The sequence below is a fragment of the Eubalaena glacialis genome, chromosome 3 (assembly GCF_028564815.1).
Source record: "Eubalaena glacialis isolate mEubGla1 chromosome 3, mEubGla1.1.hap2.+ XY, whole genome shotgun sequence".
NCBI lineage: Eukaryota > Metazoa > Chordata > Mammalia > Artiodactyla > Balaenidae > Eubalaena > Eubalaena glacialis.
In genome coordinates, this window is record NC_083718.1 from 88520899 (window position 1) to 88539735 (window position 18837).

Genomic DNA, 18837 nt, shown 5'->3' on the forward strand with positions numbered 1-18837 from the left:
GGGGCGAGGGTTGGATTGGGAGGTTGGGGTTAGCAGATGCAAACTATTATATATAGAATGGATAAACAACAACGTCCCACTGTACAGCACAGGGAACTATATTCAATATCCTGTAATAATCCATAATGTAAAAGAATATGGTAAAGAATATATATATATAAAAGACTGAATCAATTTGCTGTACATCAGAAATTAACACAACATTGCAAATCAACTATACTTCAATTGAAAAAAAAAGCCAATGTCAAAAAAAGACAAAAAAGGCTAGAAAACTGTTCTAGATTAAAAGAGACTAAAGAACCATGACAAGTAGGTGCAATGCATGATCCCTGAGGGAAGAGAACAACCAGCTATCAAGAATATTCTTGGGACAATGGGAACTCTGAATATAGACTGTACATTAGACACTAGGACTATATTAAAGCTAAATTTCCTGAGCGTGATAATTATATTGTAGTTATGGAAGTGAATGCCCTTGTTCTTAGGAAGTACATAATGAAGTATTTAGGGATAAAGTGTCAATGATGTCTGTGAGTAATTTTTAAATGGTTCAGAAAAAAACATTATAGCTGTGTGTGTGTGCATGCAAGAAATAATGCAAAAGTAGCAAAATGTTAACAATTGGTGAATCTTAATAAAACTGTATATGGGTATTCATTGTACTATTTTTGCCACTTTTCTATAGGCTTGAAATTTGCAAAATAAAAAATTGGGGAAAGATGCTTTTAAAAAAAGGTAAATACGAAGTAAATTAAACAAATCCAGCATCCTTTACTCTTTAACTAGCATAAAGTTTCCCACTAAAAAATGACTACTTGCACAACTCATCTATGAATTCCATAATACCCTATACTATAACACAAAGTTTATACATTCTTAAAATCATTAAAAAAATCATAAGTTAATTCTCCAAGTCCACAACATTTCTTATCATACCACTATAATCACCAAGAACCATGGTGAGCCCCTAGTTTTGGAACTCACTGGATAATAGTTTCTTTGATGCTTCCCTAGATCCCAACCTTTTGGTCTGTGAAAGTCAGAGACTCTAATCTAAGGCACCCATTTGAGTTTTGCTCAGTTGTTTTTAGGGAGTTCAAGGCCTACAACCATCCCTTGGATGGAGGGGAGCTTGGCACTGCCTACCCCTCCCAACACTGTAATGTGGGTTACGTCAATTTACAGTGAGCAGCCTCAGCCTGCTTAAGATACCCAGGAGACAGTGTCAGCCCCGTGGTCCTGCTGTGCAGGTCTGGAAACACTGCCTCCCGCATTCCTGAATCCCTGCAAAGCTAACTGAAAAAGAGAATTAGGATGCAGTTTCTCTGAGCCAAATCGTGTAGCCAGAGCAATACTTTTAATTCAAAATAAGGCAAGGGCAGTTCTCCCTAGAAGACACGTGTCTTCAGACTTTCGGTGGAATCCAAACTTATTTTTTCCATTATGGTAGGAAGAGAAAGAGAGTCTTGGCCAAACCTATTAACAGAGAGCTACAGGAAGGAAAGACAGAGGTTCCTGAATGAAATGAAATTTGATACTTACCTAACGCAGACCTGGGTATGCTAGTATCCCCTTTGTCAGTCAGTGAAGTGCTATCATCTCTGGAGGGTATAGGCACTGAACCCTAAAAATTGGAAGAGTCGGGGGATTTAGGAAGATACAAGAACCATGATCACAATGAAAAGGACTTGGAACATTCTCGCACAACTTGATATTAAAATTATCATACTTATGCCTCAGATATAAAAAGAAAATGCAGTTGGCATAAACATCTATACAAGTCTATGGTTCTTACTTGATCAGTTTGCTCTCCAAGATGGGGACTGACGGAGGTAACTTCAGCTGGTTGGTTAGAGATGAGTGGCTGGGACATCATGAAATCTTTCCCTCCTAAATACTGGCGCAGGGCCTGTAATTCTGAATTTCCTTCCATTAGGGCCTGTACCATCTTTTCTGCAGCAGCCTAGTAAGGAAATCACACATAACATTAGAGAGATATTCTAATAAAAAAAAAATTTGTGTTCTGATGTCATTGTTAAAAGCCAACCATTTAAGAAAAGCCAGTGGGGCCCTAAGAAATAGTTTCCTTGCTTTTATTTTATAGGAAAAACCATAGTCAATGAGTGGAAAGAAAGTCTCTCATAGGCACAATATTGGAAAAATGGAATATAACACATCTATTACAGATAAAATAATCTAAACTTGTTCCGCTAGAACTATCAGGCTAACGTATTAATATTCTGGTTTGAATTGGGTAACATATGTCTTTCTTTACTCATGTGCCTTTGGCCTGAGTGGTCTTTGCCCAAACATTTGTTTGGTACACTCCCTTAAGGCCTTTGCCAAATGTCAACTTTATCAGATTGGCCTAGTCTGCGTTTCCTATATAAAACAGCAATCTCATCTCTACTCCCAATTCCCCCGTCATGCTAAATTTTTTTTACAATGCACTTACCAGTAATCAATATATCTATTTATTGTCTCTCTCTCTCTCTCTCCCCGCCTCCCCACCCTGCCCCAACTGGATGTAAGTTTTCTAAGGGCAAGTACTATGTTTTGTTCAGTGCTGAATCCCAAGCACCCAGAACAATGTCTGGCACATAGTAGGCACTCAATTCATAGGTACTCGAGACCTATTTATTGAATGAATCAATTACACAGAAACATTTTTATCAGACCACATGATCAGGAGAATCTGAACCTCAAAATCACCAAACCCAGTTTATTTCATTTCAAATCCCACAGTTTTCTAAGACACATGATGGTACAATAAGGAAAAAATTTAGAACGTTTTTTTGTGACCATTACCACATAGAAAGTCTGCATTTAATCGGAAAATCTAGAAATAATAAACTAAGACCAAAAGAGGGTATAAGATGATGAATATATTAGCTATACTATAGCATCGACTGTCTCTGGGAGAATTACTGCTATTTTAAATAAGAAGCTGAGCTCTTGTCATGACTTCTAAGGGAAATAAAAGAATAACCTTCCAGTTTTAGTATGTAAAATTCAGACTCTTTAGGGACTTGGACATAACCATCTTAGAGGTAACAGTACATTATTAATTTGCCTTAATAAAAATCGCTGTGAAATTATGGGAAGAAACAGAGTGAATAATACACAAGATATCTTGTGCCATATATATGGTCTATCTGGCTTGGTACTCTTTTTCTAGCAGTGCTGTTTTCAGCACTGCTCCTCCAAGTGTGGTTCATGAACCAGCAACATCACCATCGTCTGGAAGCTTGTAAGAAATGCAAATTCTTGAGGCTATGTTTTTAAAAAGCTATTCAAGGGATTTTTCTGCATATAAAATTCGAGAAGCAGATCTAGAAGAATACAATCATTACACTTTTTCTTGAGTTGAAAATCTTTTGTAATTTCAGGCATCTCCTAGATTCCATTATTTTACTACCAGCGGTATATTAAGTGTTATAAGGTTAATTCTTTCAAATTACAAAGAGGTGAAAAAGAAAACTCAGAGACTTGTTAGCCTCTTGCCAAAGACTTAAATAATTCACAATGATTTTGTTAGGTCTACTCTAGAAGCAATTTCTGCAGCACATGGCAGCATGTTTCTAACAAAATGTGTATTTACTTCAGTGGGCCTAAGCATTGGATGAGCGGAATATAACCATCCCATAATATAAGGAAGCATTAGAGAATATTATTGTCAAATAACATAGGCAAATGATAAGAATCTAGTTCCCTCTGAGAACTGACTAGGGAGAATGCTGAGTGACCGGTCCCTGAAATGCAGCACAAGTCAACTATACTAGACTTTCTCTAGCCTTTAGGAGAAAGATATGTGAAAATGACGGTAAGTTAAGAATTTACTTTTGAAATATTTGTGTACCATTATTTTGAAATTACTATAGGCCATATTACTATGAGATTGTTTATTCTCATCATGGCCTTTGAAAAAACACAATCTTTTTTTTCTCTCTTAAAATAACTCAGATTTTACATGAATTAAGAGAAAATATGTAAAGTATAAGTTTTCCCATACCCTGGCTAGAAACAAAATATCACTCAAGTCTTGATAATTTAGAATCAAAATCAAAACACTCCAGAACCCTATATTCCTTTCTGTCAAAAGTATCAGAACATTAAGGAAAAGAAAATGTACATAATGAATTTAATGAGTGGGGACATGTATTATTTAGGCACCCTCCAAATGCAAAGTGTTCTAGAAATATTTCATATTCTGATGACTGATGTAAGACTGCAGTCTAGTTAATAGGCTGAAGGAAAAGAACTAACAGAATGGACTGTAAAATGACATAAATTTTACACGTTATAAAGTTCTAAGGCTTCCTATAGTGCGGACTATAAACGCACTAAGTGATACTCTTCTGCACTGGGCATTAGTCCTTACTTGGCTCTCCTGCTCCCTGCTGCTCATGGACTGAAACAGGCCCTGAATCTCCATTTCATATTCCACCGCTTGTTTGTTTCGATCACTTAGAAGGTCCTGCAGCATCCTTTCCTTTCGCTGTAGACGCTGGCACAGCTCCTCAGCTATCTCACTCTGTCCTGGTCCAAGTTTGCAGAGCAATGTTGCACTAAGATCCTAATACAGGAGAGACAGTGTAAGTTTTGGAGGAAAGAATTCCATCTACTGTATATCAAAGGGCTTAAAAGAATCTATCATAGAAGAGAGAGCAAGTATGATGTTTTATTCATTTTTGTTCCCGCAGATCCAGCATAGGCCAGGCACATAAAAGACTGTCAATACATGCTCAGTGAATGAGCACTGACAATACAGAAAAAAATACTTAGAATGGCAACTTACATATTGTTTTCTAAAATAAGTCCTTTCCCTATAATGCTCAGGGCACATAATAATGTTAGGTGTGGATAAATGGGCACTCGGTTCACTTATCTCATTTAGCTACTCCCGTTTGACTTTATAGGGGGAACACGAAATGATAAGCTGAAAAAAATAACAAGCACTGTATTTATTAGCACGGTGATGCAGCTCCTATTTCTACACTGGAGGTAATACATGGGGGTTAAAACTGTGGAGCCAGATCGCCCAGGGTGCACACTGGCTCTGCCACTTATTAGTTATGTCACTTTGGACAAGTTGCTTCACTTCAGAAGTCTGTTTCCTTGTCTGTAAAAGCGGAATAATTGTATGTACTTCATAGATTTGCGAGGATTCAATGAATTGACATCCATTAAGCTCTTTAAAAAGTGCCTGACGTAGCATGAGCACCATAACAGAGGTTAGCTATTGTACTGTAGGTGCATTTTTTAGATCTCATTAATTCTCACATAACTTCTTTGAGAAAGATAATTGTCCCCTTGAGTTTATAGATATAGGAAAAAAAAGTCCCAGTGAAAGCCAGTGACCTGCCCAGAGACAGGATGGAATTAAAGACTTGGGTCACCGGACTCTCAGACCTCAAGAGTCCTAATGCAAGACTGAGATTATGTCATCACTAAACCAACTGCCCTTAAGTTAACTAAATTCTTGCCTCCACTTCTTTGTTCCTGTCATGCAGAGATGTCTGTAGCTGCTGAATGATACTTTCTTGCTCCTTCTGCCAATGGCTAAATTTCGTTTCCATTTCTTCTCTCAGCCATTGGAGGTTTTGACAGCTGGCAGACAACTGTTCCACTTCCAGGCCTTTGGCCCTCAGAAGACTCTCCATACACTACAGTCACAAAGAAAGCAGCCGTTAAGTCAAAGGGCCACCCTACACTCCTCAGCATAAACAGGAAACTTGATCCACCTTTACATTATCTCCTAAGTTATCTATCAATTTCTTTTGCAAAAGGAAAAAACGTAGTATCTAATCTAACAATGCCATACTAGTCTATTTTTTGTTTTTAGAAACTCTCATCTAGTTTGTAGAGAGATAAATATAATGTATGTGTTAAATGAAGTACTTTGGAGGAAGTGAAGAACTTCAAGAAGTGTCAGATGGTTAGATATTTAAGCTCTAAAAGAAATATACAAAAATAGCCCAGAGTAAATATTAATAAGAGAAACAAGTGTTCTGATTGTGGCTGTACATGGACGTGTACATAATATTAATGAGAAAAATACAATATAATAGCTGCATCTGAGCAATGTTTATATAAAAGTATATAAATATTAGCAAGGATTAGAAATAAATTAGAACTATGTATAAAAATCCATATTCACTGCCCTCTCCTACAAAGTTCACAGTAGAAGTGCTAAAACTTCTCACTCCCTTATGTATAATGACAGAACTAATGACTGCTATTTTTGTTTGCTTTTGTATTTTTTTTTTTAATAAAGCAAATATCCTGGTTTTCAGAAAATGATGGAAGGGGTGATGTTTCAGGTTTAGAATCTAAGTGGGAGAGGGATACGTTTCAGGTTTAGAATCCAAGTGGGAGAGGGATACCAAGTCATGACAGATTTTGCTCTTACCTGCATGGTAGCTTCATTGGAGGAGAGGATACCACGCAATCTCTCTAAGTCATGATCTCGCTCTCTCACGGCAAGACAAAGTTGACGCAGTTCTTTTTCTTTTTCTTCTAGACTGGAGAACTTTTCGTCTATAGCCCGCTGCAAGCAAAGTCAGCATCCCAAAGCTCCACAAGAGTCACTATTCTGATCACTCTTATTCAATAAGATTCCAAATATAAAGGAATGGACAACCAACTCCCAAAAGCAGCAAATTAAGTAAATACATTTCTAAAGTCCCCCTGTGGATGAAATAATCCACAACATCATGAGCAAAATTATGGTACATACCTCTAGAGCAACATCTCTATCTTGTATTCTTTGCCGAAGTTTCTCAAGCAACATTTCATTTGCTTCAAGGGTTTTGTCCGAGTTATTTCGATACTGCAGGAGCTCCCGAAATTCCTAATGAGACCAAAAAATATTTTCCTTTATTCATTTATTCAGTATTAACTGAATTTCCACACTTTGTCAAGGAATTTGTTAGTGATTCGGGATAAAAAACAAAATGTGATCACTCTCAAGGGGTGAGATGACAGTTTAGCAGAGATGACAGACATACAAAATGTCAACTATTCTGCATCACATATACGCAGGTGTATACATATACGCATGTAGCAAGCTACTAGGGGAACATGGGCTGCATTGCCTAACTCTGCCTGAAGGTGTCACTAAAGTTCTCACAAAAGAGGTTACATTTGCTCTGAGTCTTAAAGGACTCGGAGTTTCCCAAGAGGCTGTGGGGTATCTCTATCAGAGAAAAAAACTGGCACAACATATGTATACCATGAAAAAATCATATGCTCAGCGAAATACAAGGGATCCAGTGTGACTAAAGCTTAGAGTAGGTGGTAGAACTGATCAGTCTCTTCTTTAGTGCTCCATTTTTTCCTATAACTTTCATTTTATCATCTATATAACTCTGGAAATTTCTATACAGAGGTCTTCAGTGGGAGCAGTGGACATATCTTCTCTTCATCTTCCTCATACCTAGCCTAGTATCTAACTCACAGAGGTGCTTAATAATTATTTGCTGAATATTTATTGCTTAAGTGTTTCAGGTCTATATTTCTTGTTTCCTACACTTGCTGGTTAGCATCTTGGTTCACGGATTGTACTTTCTATTTCTTCTGAATCCTCCTGATTCCCACCTCTTAATGTTCTACATGTAGCAGGTACTCAACACAGGTGGACTAATGTTTTGAGATGATATGAACATAAATTCCCGGGCTCTAGGAACCCAGTTTTACTTGAAATCATTCTGTGGACTCACCTGAAGCAGCTGCTCTTTGTGACTCAGACTGTGGTTGAGGTGCTGAATGTATTGCTCTTGGGCGTGAATCTCATTGCATTTTTCAGCCTCCAGGGTATGAAGCTGTTGGCCCTTACTCTGCAATTCTCCTTGTAGCTGCTGCAAGGCTTTTCGCAATTCCTGAATTAAACAGATTCCCTTTTCAAACAATCTAAAATTTTCACGTGGTCATTAGATATGGAGGCCTTAAAACTTTCAAAGCACAGAGAACAAAAAATAAAGTAGCAAAAAGTGCCATTCTTAAAATTACTATAGAGATACTACTACACATGAGTCAAATATGATGTGGGAAATCATGGGAACCGTGGACGGGGGTAGGATGTAAATTTGATATTATAGTTCAATACTTATTTTTGGCTTAAAAATGATACATCTATATAAGTACTAAGTGGGACTCTGTTCTACCATAAACCTGGATCCTTTACAGTAAGCTCAAGGATACAACATTCCTACCTATCCTTTTAAATCTTAAAAAAAAAAAAAAAAAAAAGATGGCATTTGCTCTAAGCTAACAAGATAAAGAAACCATTTAAGAATTATGTGTTTTATTTAAAAAAACATACATGACTAATTGTGCACGCCATTCCTCTGACTTGGTTGTTCTTCCCACTTTTCTGTCTTGCTGACTCTTACCCACCCTTCAAGAATAATCTCAGATATCTCCTCCTTTGTGAAGCTTTCCCTGATTCCCTTCCCCGGCCCCTTGTATATATTCCTACAGGACCCCTATATGCCTCTTCTACAGTATTTACCACATTGAAATACTGTTTACGTGACTGTCTTTCATACTATATTATAAGTAACTTAAGAGGAAAGAGCCTGTGATATTCACCCTTGTATTTCCAGAACACAGCCCAATACCTGGCACATGGTATAAGGGCAACAAATGTTGAGGTGAATTACTTAGATTAAGTAAGTGACTCAAGGGTTCAACACAAGCTTTCCTTATAAAAAGTTATTACCAGGGCAAAGTCTGCATTTACACAGTGCCACAAAATGATTAATGATTTACTTGGTTATGTTTCCAAGAAGCCTCTTTCTGCTGTTCTCTCTCCTGTGCTGCAGCCTCTACAAATTGCACACGTCGTCTGGCATCAGCCAGCTGCCATTCTTTTTGTCGTACCACCCTCTGGAGCTTCTGTATTTCAAGTTGGCTGCAGAATAAAGCGCTCTGAAGATCAAGCAGAGCCACCTGTTGCTGAGCTGGGGAAGTACCCTCTGAGTTCTGAAAAGAGAGTGAAAATCATCATCACAAGGAGGGCAAGCACTGAGTAGCCGAGAAGAACAAGATCAAGACTGTGGCTGAGAGTGGCACATCCTCAAGTGATGCCTCCTGTCCCAGGTGACCCTCACATACACGAAGCTGTCCAAGCTGACTTTGGTGCAGCATTTCTCGAAGCTTTACCATTGTGTCGTTTTGACCTTCGATCACCTGGTACAACTCCTCGGTCTGAAAACAAAGACAGGGAGTACCAAAAATGTTAGCAAGCTAAATATAAATTCCGTTATCTCGCCTGTACAGATTTTAGTAGCAGGACTATTCCAAAATTCCAATTTAGATGACACTACAGTTTCTCTAGGCTAAGATGTTAGTCTGACAATATCCAATTCAACAACTTATAGAATACTTGTCTACTTTGATGGGAAAAATTGTTTCCTCATGGGTCCTTGACTGCCAAACATTTTACCTCATTTTCCCTGCTTTTCAGAGTTTCCTTGAGGTTTTGAATTGTACCATCTTGCTTCTGAGACGACTCCTGAGCGGACTTTAGTTCACAGCTCATTTCATTCAGTTTTTCTTGAAGAATCTGAATTCAGCAAAGAAAAACAGTTTGGTAGGTCAATGATTCCTTTTAACTTCAAATGCAACCATGAAGTCCTTCCTCAAATCTAGGTTTAAAGGATTTCTTAGGGAATATTACCTTATTAATTTTTCCCCACATAGCGTAACCATTAAAGTCTTAAGTCAATCAGCAAGAGAAAGTAGCAGGAAATGTGAAATACTTCTTTTAATACTCAATTGCTTCAATTCTCATGCACTGTGCTTTCTCTATGATGGCAGCCATACTGGGGGTACTTGTCCACATGAGTCACTGTGGATCTTTTACACAAAGACCAAGGAGCTTCTGCTATCTACTACAGGACAGGACACAACAAGGGTACACAAAGCCAGGAGCACAGCATCCCAAATTGTGGGAATTTTCTTCTAAGCAAATGTTAAAATCCATGGGCTATAAAGGGGTAAGAAGTTAAACCAAAATCAAAAACATGAACCTCTTGTCTCAGTGCCTTATACAGTTGAAAATTGCACTCAAGTTTTAATTTCAGACCTAAAAGGCACCAAAAATTCTGATCTGTGCAGAACAGGCTAAAATCTTGATGAGAGATACAGGAAAGAACTACACTTTTAAGAATATATTCCACAGAGCACCAGGCATACACAGTACCCATCTCCCAGGTCCTACTCAGAGAGGTTAACGCAGACCCAGCTAGAGCCAGTCACATTCTCAAGAAACCCTGTGATCTCCAATACCTTGTTGGTGGCCTCTGTTTGCTGGATTTTTTCCTGGAGTTCTGTCAAATGGGAATCAGATACAGCCTGCTGAGTTGTACCGGTCTCACCTGAATTCAGCTTTGGTTGTCTGAGTAACTCTTCGGTCGTGGGCTGGGAAGAAGCAGCGAGACGATTAAGTTAAGCGTAGCCAACGATAAAGTTTAATTTTATCATCAAATGTCTTTGGCATCTTTTGCCAGAGACTTAGAAAACCAGCGTTGCTGAATGGATTATCAGTAATTCCTGAAGCCAGTCCTGTTCCGTATTCTGAGTACTGATTCACTTCTTCTCTAGCTCCCCTCCCCACCTTTCCCCAAGAACCTACACAAACACTATTCAGTTAAAGCAAGTAATTCAGAGATTAAAAAGAAGAGAGGATTTTTTTAAATGCTTATGATGACCAAATATTTGCTTTATCCTGTTTTCAATCAGGGAATTCAGAAGGTCAAACTCACACCATCCCTAAGGGAGAAAAAGTTATAGTTCAACTATCTTTCTTACAACATGCCTATTCACATTATTGGAAGAATGGGTAGATTTCAAATATAGACCATACATTAGATAATAGTATTTAATCAATACTAAATTTCCTAACTTTGGTAATTGTACTGTAGTTATGTAAGAGATGTCCTTGTCTTTAGGAAATACATGCTTATTGAGCGTAAAGATGCATAATATCTGCAACTAATTCTCAAATAATTGAGGAATAAAAAAAATGTGTCTATAAACAGTGAGAGTGATAAAGCAAATGTAGCAACATATAGCAACTGGTGAATCTGTGAGTTCTTTGTACTTCTCTTATGACTTCTCTAACTTTGAAATTATTTCAAAATAAAAAGAAACAAAAATTAAAATAAATTTAAAAATCCATAAGGTCTGGGAAGGAGGTATGTTTTATAGGAATATCGATTCACCGAAAAGATTCAGGAGAAAAAAAACCATCTATTTATATTTGGGATGATCAGACTAAGATAAACTTACTGAACTGTACCTAATATTCATTAGGAGCTAAGATACAAAAATAAAACTTTAGCAATTCACTGTGGCATTAAATTCCATCTCTTCTCTCCCTGCCTATCCCCCCTCCCTTTCTCCTGCACTCCAATTAGGGAAAATACAAATCCATTAGGAAGAGAAAAAAGGCAGCTATTCATTTTTTCTTTACCTCACATGTTCAAACTCTGATTACCACCTTCTAGGCAGCGGGGTTTCAGCTTACCTTAAACCCCTTCCTGACAGCAACTGACTGGAAGTATAAAGATTTCAGAAGAAAAATCTCTTCTATTCTTCCAGGGCTGTTCATCATTTTTTAAAACATCTATGAAGTACCCCTAATATGCAAAGCACTGCGGGAGTTGGAGTGGGGAGCTACATGATAAAAGAACAAGGAAATACACAAAATATAAGCTAGTGACAAGCCCTATGCTATAAAATAGGAAAGCATGACAAAGTTGTTAAGTTACTTTAAAGTGGTTGATGAGTGGAAGGTCTCTATCAGGCAGCATTTAAATGAAGATCTACATGATAAAGAACCAGCTCTGCAAAATCGACAGAAGAATAATCCAGGCAGAGGATCAACTAATGGAAAAGACCTCGGGGAAATATGCCCCTGGGAAAGAGAAAAAGCCTACGTGGTTAGAGGAGCACTTTCCAAGAGAAATATAATGTGAGCCACATATGTAATTTAAAATTTTCTAGTATCTTCATTGACTAAAGTAAAAATAAATAGGTAAACTTAATTTTAAGAAAACATTTTGTTTGACCCAATATATTATACCTAAAATATTATCATAAACATGTATTCAATATAAAAATTATCAAGATACTTTACATTCTTTCCATAATGTCTTTTAAATTAAGGTTATACTTCACACTCACAGCATATCTCATTTTGGACTAGCCACATTTCAAGTGCTCAATAGCCACACAGGGCTACTGGCTGCCTTTCTGGAAAGCACAGGGCTAGAGCATACTGGGCAAAGTGGATGGTAATACACGATGAGGTAGAAAGGCAGGCAGGGGCCAGATCTGGTGTACAGAACCTACATCGGAGGTAATGAAGCTGGATTTCATTCTCATTGAAATGAGAATGGACTGCAGGGTTTTTAACAGAAAAGTAATCAATCATATTTAAATTTTAAATAGCTGCTCTGTGATGACTAGATTGTTGGAGAGCACCGGTAGGAATGGGAAGACCAGCTAGGAGGCTGCTGCAGTACTGCAGGGGAAAGATAATAGTGGCTTGGATTATAGTGGTAGTAATGGAGGGAGAGAGAAATGGATAGATTTGGATATGTTTTAAAGGTAGAGTCAACAGGACTGGATGGTGAGACAGGGAGAAAGAGAAAAGTAGCAAGGATAATGACTCCTAGAAAAAATTGAGATATTTGTTGTTGTGGGTATAACAGGGAGTCTTGCCCTGAAGCGATGTGAATTATGTCACACCATGGGAGAGGTAACTATTTTAATAGATATTTACAACAATTCTAACTGATAAATAATTTTATCATTTACTTAACGATAAAACATTCTCTACCAAACTTACCTTCTTACTTCCTCGGTGTAAAACAAATTTCCAACAACATCTATTACAAGATATTTTTCAAATTTAAACTATAACAAGCAGAATTAAATAGCTTCAAGTTTTAAATGGTCATATTTAATCACTTTAAACCAAAGAATCTTAGAGCTGTGAAGGACACTTTATAAATTAGTCATCTGGTCCAATCCTATCTTACATTTGAGGAAATGGAGACTTAGACAAGTAATTTGTCCAAAGTTATACTGGAAATCAGGAAAAGGATCCAATTAAACCAAATGCAGTTAAGTTGGTAACTTCCTTTTCATCTTTATAAACCCATTGCCTACCATAATGCCTGGAATATTGTACGGACCAAAAGTTTTTGTTTAATAAAGTGAACAGAACAATAAAAACAAAAGCAAATTAACAAAAATAGGCCTGTCTCCTAATTCCCAGACCATTGCTCTAATCTCTCAGTGGCTCTCTTAGAAAAAAGACCAGATAAATAGATAAAAAAGTAGATGTTTAATTTAGGTATTTCAACATCAACTTTAAACCCAAAGGATGCCACAGAAAAGTACATAATGAGTCTGGATCTCATCTGAACCCATCTCGGCACGAATCATCATAGGAAACTCCTAATTTGGTAAATGTAATGTATTGACCTAAAGGCTAGAAGATGTTTGTTTCTTCTTTATTCATAATATTTTATTATTTTAAATCTTAGAAAAAAAATGTCCTTTCAGATAAGTCTGCCAAAAGAGTACCTAGCAAAGTCCCACTGAGTAAACAGCTCATAATGAATTCTTGTGAAATATCAAGTACATAAACCAACCACTCCTATGAAGATTTTGTAGAGCCTGAAATCAGTAATACTTGATTTGGTTGAATCAGTGTTAATCTCCATGCTATCAGTTACTAAAATCATGTTGTAATCATAATATAATTTTAAATTCAGTTGCTTTTGACTCAGGACAAATGCTTTTCAGCATGAGAAAAGAGAATTGCTTCCAGGCCTAAGGTTGCATAAAGTAAGACCTTTAGGCTAAAAGGTAGTTATTTAGATCTTCTGGATTAACAGCAGTTTTCTTGACACTTTCATAGCCATAATAGAAAGTCACAGGGCTCAAACTACTATAATTTTCTATCCTACTGTTAGTAATAGGGGATACACAAGAACTATCAACTAGCATAAAATTAAAGGCCTAATCTTTGACCAGCATCTAATGCTTACCCCTTCCAAAGGGCCTATCTGGGTTACATAGCTAAGTTATAGAGAGGGATAAATTTATCATAGTCATACAAGAGCAGACTCTGGCATTGCAAGGCTTGAAGCAAAGATCTCTTACTCTCTGAATTTAGATAGAAAAGAAAACTGCACGTGAACCAGAGCTGAATTAATGTTTACCAAGGGACCACACCCCTTCTATGACAGCTTTTCTATTGTAGTTCAGAGCCAGACAATAAAGAAGGAAATTATCAGCTAGAATAAGGCTTCAAACCTTTCTTTAGATATTTGACAACCTTGGGTCTTCAGACATAAATTCTGTAGGAGGCAAATAAATCAGTTTGCATAATGTCAGAAAATTAGTAAGCAGGAGAACTACACTGTTGCAGTTTTTCTTTAATGTAAGAAAGAAAGAAGGAAAGAGAGAAAGAAAAAGAAGAAAAGCAACCAGGAGGCATTCTGATGGTGATATTTAACAGTAACCAGATTAAACAAAGGAATCAAAATGACCTTACAGAACAATCTCGCTCTTAGGATAGGAGCTTTTCTTCATATTTGTAGCAGAATTTAGCTAAAGGAAATTTTTTTTTTCTTTCAAGTTTTTTCTTTCTACAAACCAAAAAGAGAACTACCAAAAATAATTTACACTTATTTCTATTCTATCCACATTTGTTCAGAAACAGACAAAAATCAGTCTGCCTTTGTCCCACTTAGATCTGCTTTTGCCATAAAGCACAACAGGCCTTAAGGAGCTTAAAAGTCAAGACTTAAACAGTAGATCCAGAATCCAAAACATACATTTTATCTACAAACACTTTGAGCCTAATTAATCTATTTCCTTCCACATTCTTAATTATTGGAGAAAACAGCACAACAATCAAATGCCATGATTCTCCAAGCTGAATGTTTTCTTCCTCCTCTAAATGTTTTATTATTCTACAAACAGTAAAGACGGTAAGCCAGGTTACAGCAGAAAGGTCAAACACTGCTGTGTTAAAGGTCTTTTTTTCTGATGTCTAAATTTAGTGAAGAAAAGGGACTTGATCTAAAGGTACAGTTACCATATTTTAAATATGCTCATTACGATGCCAGATTTCTTCACAGAATTCCTAAAGAATCCTCCCACAATCCTTAGGGTATAGAAAGAAGGTCCTGCATTTAAAACAAGTATTTATTTAATTCAATGTACATCAGGCAATGTGGTTTAATATATAGAATAAAAAGCTCTTGGCTGAGAATGGTTAGGAATCTTTGGCTCTGCCTGGGCTAAGTTATTTAAACCATGAGCTTTCCATATCTCTAAATTGAGAGACTGCATGAGATGATCTTTAAGCTCCTTCCCAGCTCCAAAATTTGTTGAGCCCAGGCACCAAGAGAGTATTTTTAATTTAATATGGACAAAAAAACTCCTCTTGTTTTACCTGTAATTTTCTAAGTCTTCACCTTTCTACAATATTGGCCATATTTGAAAGGGGGAAAAAAAAGCTTATTTCCCATCCAGCCTGTCCAAACTATTTTTAGATCCTAATATGAAAACACTATGTTTAATTTGTGACATCTATGTCTGCTCACAGAAATACTGTATTGTAAAGCCCAAATTTAGCTGTGAAGCTCAATGAAAGAAAAGGAAGCAAAAGAAAATACACAAGCGTTAGGCATACTAAACATTTTATACAAATGAAAACACGTTTGAAACTTTTGGATAGTCATACTTTTAGGTAACACTTTAATATATGCTACTTCTGACAATTTTGTGCAAATTCAAAAATATTTCTCCCATTTCCTCTTTCTTATTGAGATGCAAATATTATACATAATAGAACTATTTTTAAAAAAAATTTCAAGTGACAATCAACAATTTCATTTAGAAGCTCTAAGTTTCTGGGATGATGTTGACTGGTAGCAAGCTTTCCAAAAATGCCTTCTAGATTGTCCACCTTTGTAATGGTATCACTAGAGAATCTGTATCAAGTAGAACATGCCAGATGTTACACAAAATTAATTGAACCTAGCATTTACTGTTGCTGTAGAAACAAAATAGCATCTGTCAGGTCCCTGTACTAGTAGCTGAATTTAAAAGGTTGGTATGAAATCAACTGGGCAGACATGAACAGCTCAGATTAAGATCAACTGTCATCTTCCAGTCATTAAGAAATTCATGAGTACAACGGAAAAAACTCTCCTATCATCCGATAATGGATGAATCCCTACTTAATATCAAACTTCTTCAAACAGAGCTCAGTATACAAACTGGCTGTAAAGAGTTTTTGCCTTAACATTTTAAATGACGATACTTGACTTCCCAAGTCTGTTTTATGAACAAGTCATCGTTAGTCCTCAAATGACCTCTTAATTTATTTTAAATATTGCCCAGATGTTACAATACTTTGGTGGATTAATAGGTTTTTCCCCAAACCTTTACCCTAAGCTCTAATCAGTTTGAGGCACATGTGCAATGAAAGGCTCTAGGGAGGGTTAAATAGCAGAACTAACTCCCTTACTGAATAGGAAAAACATTCATAAATCTAAAAATGAAAACAAAAAAAGAAGGGGGTAGGGGATAGAAAAAGGAAGTAAGAGGAAAGAGTTCTAGTGCCAGAAATAAGATTAAATGTTTTTTATAGGGTAAAGGTGAATTAGAAATCTTTCTCTTTTTGTCTTAAAAGGTGTGCAATTTTGATAATTAATGGGAAAGCCAATAGATAATCTTATAAAGAGGATTGTGAAAATCAAATTATTTGAATGAATCACATTTACTAAAGGGGACACAAATGGGCTCAATGATTAATTTTCTCAAGTCTAGAATATTATTAACCTTCACCTAGACAGAAATCATGTGAAGCCTGAGGCTAGCTAACTTCAATCAGAAAGGCACTATGCAGCCATTTTGTATACCTGGACCCGAAGTGGCAAATAATCTTCACAGAGATCATCCCACAGCTCCTGGAGGTCTGAAATCTCCAAGGGATAACTCACAGATGTCTTGTAAAGGGGTTTCAAAGACCTGTTAAGGAAACCAGAACTAACTCCATCTGTCATGATATGGCCAGGCCTGGTTCCAGGTGGGCTGGATTTCACTGGAATAGGAAGCTTGCTCCCTCGGGGGCTCTGGATGGGCTTATAATCAAGACCTTTAATCATGCTAAGAGCTAGCTCCAGCTTGTGGCTACACATATGCTGTGGGGCCTGTTCATCTGAACAACAGTCACATTTTACAAGTTCCTTTGCACGTCTCTCAGGTTCCTCTTCCTTTTGCTGTGGAGGACTAGCCTGGACACTTGCATCCAAAGATTCCACAGAGGATCCCGGTGTCCCTTCTTCCATGCTTTCTCCATCTGGGGGTACCTTCACACTTGGTAAATCCGGTGGCCCAACCTCAGACAATGCTGGTTCTTCAGTGCAAATGCTGGTGGACCACCTGGTAGAAGGGCCACACGAGATACTTTTTGCCACCTTTCGAGGCACCTTACAAATGGCTTCATAGTCAGAATCAGCAACCCGCAAAGCTGCACAACCACGGCATCTCCTGGGTCGGTTTCCGGGGCCTTCCGAAGCATGACAGCTGTGTAGCTCCTGAGTCTGATCCTCACTTTCTACCCAGCACTCAAACCCTGAATAGGCAAAGTCCTCCTGGAGCAGTGCAGAGTATCTTACATCGGGTAAGCCGGAAATGTCAACGGTTCCATTCCCCGCCTTGGTCTCCGCGCCAGTGTCATCGTTATTCTTCCGATACATGCTAGCAATGCAGAACTTGAGGCGGTCCTTCTCCAGCAGCAGCTTCTGCAAGCGCTCGATAGAAAGGGCTTCGATCCGGGCAATGACGGTGTCGAATCTATAGATCCGATCAAGCATGAAAGCACACTTGCTGCAAGCAAACTCAGCTTTGCCATCCCGGGAGACATCCTTGCCCAGGACGTGCGACAGCAGAACCTGGAGGTTGAGCTTGGATGCCGTGTGGAAGATCCAGCGCCGCTGGTTTCCGCACAGCTCCCGGGCACAGATTCTGCAAATCTCCTTCATCTTCCCTCCTGCGGTTGCCGAGCTTCCCTGATGCGGCTGCTGCTCGGTGATCACTCACTGGCGCTTGGTTGCGTTCCGTCTCCCGCCCCGGTGGCCTCCGGCCGGCATGGCACAGCCCGATGGGGTCCCCACTCTGCAGAGGCGCTCCGCGGCCACCCGCGCGCGGGCTCTGGGTACCAGAGTGGTCAGCCCCGCCCCTCGGGGAGGGGGCGGACGAGGAAACACTTCAGGGGGATGCTGAGTGACAGCAGCGCAGGCCGCGCTCAGAACCTGCCATGTCTCCTCCAGCTGTCTCTCCCACCAGCCGCGGTGTCCTCAATGTCCTCCCTTTCAGCTGGCTGGGCTCGCGGTCCACAAGCGGCCGCTCACCGCTGACGCAAAGACTCAGAGATTGAGGATCAGATTTCAAGATGGCGCCAGAGGCTCGGCGCCTGCGGCCACCGGCAAACTCCTCTGGGAGCTGTAGTCCCGGAGGCCGGCTTCTCGCTCTGCGCATGCGGGGTGGCGAGCGCGTCCCCTCACCCCCAAACGACTTAGTGCTCCTCGCGGTAGAGCACAGACCTGGCTAGCAGTGGGTACCGGAGTGGAGAGCAGGACGGATGCCGACCTCTGCTAGGCCACTTTTATCTGCTACAATTTCACCCCCAAAGCGCACCAGTTCCTTCACGGATCCTCCCTTCCGCCCTTGCGGGATGTCCCGAGGCTCTGCTTGGGGAGGAGAAAGCTGAATCCCCTCCCCCTCTCTCCACGGGTA

The 18837-nt window shown here is 38.7% G+C and overlaps 1 protein-coding gene across 8 annotated transcripts in view; it reads right to left on the reverse strand.

Annotated features, from left to right (window-relative positions):
- PDE4DIP (phosphodiesterase 4D interacting protein) overlaps positions 1 to 18837 on the reverse strand; it is a 204184-nt gene that overhangs the window by 65222 nt on the left and 120125 nt on the right. For 4 of the 8 annotated variants that reach the window (XM_061183601.1, XM_061183605.1, XM_061183606.1 and 1 more), the window contains exons 1-12: positions 16959 to 18563; positions 10294 to 10425; positions 9449 to 9568; positions 9118 to 9210; positions 8773 to 8985; positions 7722 to 7880; positions 6740 to 6853; positions 6413 to 6550; positions 5487 to 5666; positions 4382 to 4576; positions 1796 to 1963; positions 1543 to 1624 (exon numbers count right to left, since the gene is read on the reverse strand). In XM_061183601.1, the coding sequence (XP_061039584.1) occupies positions 1543 to 1624; positions 1796 to 1963; positions 4382 to 4576; positions 5487 to 5666; positions 6413 to 6550; positions 6740 to 6853; positions 7722 to 7880; positions 8773 to 8985; positions 9118 to 9210; positions 9449 to 9568; positions 10294 to 10425; positions 16959 to 18083 (2719 nt within the window). In that variant the 5' untranslated portion in view covers positions 18084 to 18563. Of the gene's footprint in view, positions 1 to 1542; positions 1625 to 1795; positions 1964 to 4381; positions 4577 to 5486; positions 5667 to 6412; positions 6551 to 6739; positions 6854 to 7721; positions 7881 to 8772; positions 8986 to 9117; positions 9211 to 9448; positions 9569 to 10293; positions 10426 to 16958; positions 18564 to 18837 lie in introns of those variants that run through there. The other 4 variants (XM_061183609.1, XM_061183602.1, XM_061183604.1 and 1 more) reach the window with 1 other exon arrangement.